Raw genomic sequence first — 4,535 nt, 5'->3', positions numbered from 1 at the left:
TGTTGGAATTCAGAGACAGTCTCCTGGCTCATTCAATGCAGGATCTACTTTGCCGTGAGGGCTTTTTTGTTTGTTTGTTTGTTTGTTTCTAGAAAATACTAGCAGTAGGAAACCAACCCCTCAGAAAGAAAACTTCTTTATAGACTCTCTCTACACAGAAAAGGAAAATTTCTCTGCCCCAGACTCTGCTAAAAAACTTTGTGCTGTAAACTTTGGGCAGAACTGTTAAGTCGGATCTGGCCCAGGAAGAATTGTTAGGGTGCCACCTAGTGTTAGTGATTGGATTTATCCACAAAGCTTTGGCTATAAATATCCTGAAAAAGAATTTAAGGTAATTGCAAGTGGCAGATTAATTTTATAAGATACTAGGTAATAAAGCATCTAGTATTTTTCTCACATCACATTAACCTGTGCTCTTTATTACCCTGAGGGCAATACCATAAATTACTCTGTTGGATAAAATTAAAATTATGAACTAATGAAGCCCAAGATGATCTCAAAATCAACATGTTCTGTAAGGTCTTGTATCACCTTGTGTAGTGGAAAGCCCAAGAGGCTTGGTGTTTGGATGAGTTCAGGTCTACACTCAGTGGATTGGCATAAAAAAAGGTACTTCATAAAGTGCTAAGCAAAAGTGTTAGATACGAAGGAGCTTCAAAATGTTGGAAAATGGTACTGGGACCAGCAGTTAGTGTAATGGCTATGTTGCTGGACTCCCACGTAGTCAACCGTGGTTCACGTCCTGGACCTGGTGGCTTAAAACTCACACCGGGCGCGTGTGCGTGCGTGCCCAAGATCCCGAGAGGAGAATGGAGGAGAAGGAATTGCGGCGTGGCCATCCCCCCTGGGGGGTGATTTCTTGCTTTCTGTCTCTCTGTCTCTCTCTCTCTGTCTGGCAAGTGCACGCGCCCTATAGCAAAAAACCTCTCAAAAAAAAAAAAAAAAGACTCAAACTGCAGTTGACCATGTGAGAGTCCAGGGCTTTAACTACTATGCTACCTGCTGATCCCGAAACAGTTTTAAAAGGTGTAATAGATATTTATTAATTAAATTTTGGGGTGCATGTGGTTGCAGTAAAAAGAGGGCAGAAGACAGCATGAGAGGGAGCAAGAAGGCCTCATCTCCCTTGGTGAATATTTCTCTCTCTTGAGACTTTGGGTGCACACTTACACATACCTGGCTTGTTTTCTCTTTGGGCATGCATGCACATGCCTGACTTGAGTTTCAAGCTGCGCGGTTGAACTGCTGTCAGCCATGTGGGAGTCCAGCACCTTAACCACTGTGCCACCTGCTGGCCCCGATGTGTGTCTTTTTTCTTAAACAGATATTTGCTATAGGATGCATGCGCTCACTGAAGAGACAGAGAGACAAAGTGAGAAAATCACTCCCCCACCCCAAGCGCAGACCCTTCTCTTCCATTCCCCTCTCAGGATTTTGGGCATACCCACACATGCACCCAGTGTGAATTTCAAGCTGCCAGGTCCAGGACTTGAACCAGCCATTTGGGAGTCCAGTGCCTTAATTACTATACCACCTGATAGCCACCCCCCCACACTTGGCAAGTTTTTTTTTTTTTTTTTTTTGGGAGGTTTTTTCATATGGGGCGGTGTTATGTCTGTGTATGTTAGTCTAACAATTATACTAATTCCATGCTAATGATTCTAGGTCTAACAATGAGAAATCACCATTAAACCCAGTAAGTCAAACAAAACAGTAATATATCCAGTTGTGCTTCTTTTGGTCTTTACTTTAGTTAGATGATCATCCATAAATTATGTTCCCTCTTATAATCTTTTTGAGTTTCGCTGGTCCTGAGTTTTTTTTTTTTTTTTTTTTTTTTTAAGTGACTGGATCCAGGAATCAAACTGCAGAGTCAGCCATGTGGAATCCAGCCACAGGTTGGCCCAATACTTTAAAATAAAATCACTGCATTACTCTTTAATTTCCAACACTGTCCAGATGACATTTATTAGAGATTCACTATTATTCATGAAAAACTAATTTTACATCACTGTTTCTCAGTGAATCCCAATTTCCTTTCCACTCCCCATCTGCATAATTTTATTCAATGCAATGTATGTTTATTGTTGAAAGCCTTTTATTGTTTAAAATTAGTTCAGTTTTATTATGACTATTAGTATTAAAATTTGACAAAAACAATGTGTAATAGTATTTAATACAACTTTATTGAATGCAGCTTTTTCAAAATCTACTGATGCCATTTATTGCTAGAAAGAGATGGGATTTACATTAAATTTTATACCTATTTGGGATTTTACAGACGAAAGCACTGAGAAAGACTCCTAAATACAATAGGTAGATGGAAATAGCTTTGTTATATAATAAGATCAATTCTTTGAACTTCTGAATTGCAAGTGAAAAATATCATAACAATCTCTCATTATTATTTTAAAAAGCTTTTTGCCAGAGTATGTGCACTCATAAGAGAGAGACAGAGAAGGAAAGTAAGAAAGTAACCCCCATGAAGAATGGTCATGCTGCAACCCTTCTCTTTCTCCTTTCAGGACTTTGGGCACACACACACACATGTGCCAAGCCTGTTTCTCAAGCTGATGAGTCTCAGACTTGAATTATGCCATTGGTCATGTGGGATTTAGCTGCCTTAACCACACCACAGACATATAAATTAGTTACTTTTATTTATTGTGTTAGAAACAACTTTATGAAATTATTTTCATCTCTACATGTGGGAAATTATTTTGAATAGGTGGGAAAATAACTACTATGTGGAAAAACATGCTAACTACTCTCACTACTTCCAAACTAAGTTCTTATTATCTAAGAAGGCATCACACACCACCACAGCAGCTATCTGGTAAGTGCAAAAACATAACAAAGTCCTGTACTGATGCTGTAATTAAGGTTGAATTGTTTCGTCCACTAATCCTGCAACTTTCCTACAAACATTTTGTTGCTTATACAATCCTACTTCTTATAGGATGAGTACCTAACAAAGTATTCTGAAAAACAGCTCAACAGAACTTTCAGCATTAGAGAGAACAGGCACTACTGTAAGGTCTTAATGTTCAGTCCAAGTGATAAAGTCAAGGTTTTTCTAACGCTGACCATTCCGAGGACTGAAATTTAGTATCAAAGTTCTCACTTCTCCAGGAGGAGGAGTGATTCTAGCTCTTTTTGCAAAGAGCTGAGCTGCTCCTTTTCGCGGTCTTCCTTTTGCTTGAGTTCATCTAGCACAGCCTGGAATCTATTCTTGAGAGCCAGGTTCTCCACTTTCCTGATGAGATCCTCCTGCCGTTTGGCGCGGTCCTGGGTCTCTTGGAGCTTGCCTTTGATGGTATCGATCTGTTTCTGAATTCCCATAACCAGCTGGTTGTTTCCTTCATTTTCTTGGTGCAATTCATCTGATATATTTAGCTTGTCCGGCAGCTGTCTCTCCAGATCTTCTTCAGTGTCGAGGATGTTTATATCTTCATCGGGATGCTGTGCCTCATCTCCCTCTTCACTGCTGCTGCTGAGGTCATTGAATATCTCCCGAAGCTCATCATGTTCCAAGGAGTCATGGCCCTGCCTGTGACCAGACATTCCAGGAGAAGAGATATCAAGGCCCTGATTTTCTGTTTCTTTTGTTTCATCTTCAGCAATGATTTCCCAACGAGTACTGACAGCCTCCGCATCTGTACTCAGCAACCGTTTCACTTCTTTTTCCACATCTGGAGATTCAATATACTTCTTTTTGGCTGTCTTCCGGAACCTTCTCTTTCTGACATTTTTTAGAGGCAGAGTAATTCCATGGTTCCAGGTAAACTTTTTCTCTTTGTCTTTGTCCTTCTTCTTGCTGGCTTTGGGATCAGCAGAAGCAACTGGCTCTTCCACAGGAGGGCAGAGGTCACCATCCACTGTGGCTACGAGCATCTGACAGATATCAGCTGTCTTGTAAAAGGTTTTCTTATCAATGGTTTTCAGGCTTTCCATAACACAGGGCAGATCTACCAATTTTGAGGCCAGTGGGACCCCGTCCACTCTGACGATTCCATGACGCCCATCAGGGTGTAACTCAATGGTCAGTCTGTCCTTCAGGTTGACATGACCAGACCGTATGGCCCTCCTCACAGTAGCAGCATGTTCCGGAGGCAGACGTAAGATGAACTGGCTCTCTAGTTCATGAGGAACATCCTCTTTGCTCTTACTCATCTTTCTTTCTTTGTGACTGGCTTCTCTTCTAATCAACACTTGGAGCACTAAAAAGTTTTAGCTAATTCCGTTGACTCTCCGGGACCGAGCGAACGGAAGTGGAAGCCGCTGGGAGCAACGCGGCGTGGAGCCCTGCGGCTTTCCCAGTTCCTTTGTTCGTCCTGCCGCCTGGCAGAATGATAACGCTTCTAGTAGGGTCTAGGAGGGGCAGCGTTAAGTCTCACCGGTCCCCGCGGCTCCGAGTGCCAGTCCAGGTCCGCAGCTTCGCAGCTCTCCGGCTCCGCGGCTCCGTGGCTCCGCAGGTCTCCGGCCCCCAGCTGCACAAAGAACAGGAAGCAAGCTCTACGTCACGGCGCGGCGCG

The 4,535-nt window shown here is 42.5% G+C and overlaps 1 protein-coding gene across 1 annotated transcript; it reads right to left on the bottom strand.

Moving 5' to 3' along the window:
• Window positions 1-2,643: 2,643 nt before the first annotated feature.
• LOC102497245 (transcription initiation factor TFIID subunit 7) lies at window positions 2,644-4,518 on the bottom strand. The gene has a single exon (XM_006165248.3). The coding sequence runs from the start codon at window positions 4,171-4,173 to the stop codon at window positions 3,121-3,123; it is 1,053 nt and encodes a 350-aa protein (XP_006165310.1). The 5' UTR covers window positions 4,174-4,518; the 3' UTR covers window positions 2,644-3,120.
• Between the last annotated feature and the right edge of the window lie 17 nt (window positions 4,519-4,535).

This window comes from Tupaia chinensis, unplaced genomic scaffold (genome assembly GCF_000334495.1).
Source record: "Tupaia chinensis unplaced genomic scaffold, TupChi_1.0 Scaffold143836_2, whole genome shotgun sequence".
NCBI lineage: Eukaryota > Metazoa > Chordata > Mammalia > Scandentia > Tupaiidae > Tupaia > Tupaia belangeri.
This window is presented reverse-complemented; position numbering and strand designations above follow the sequence as displayed.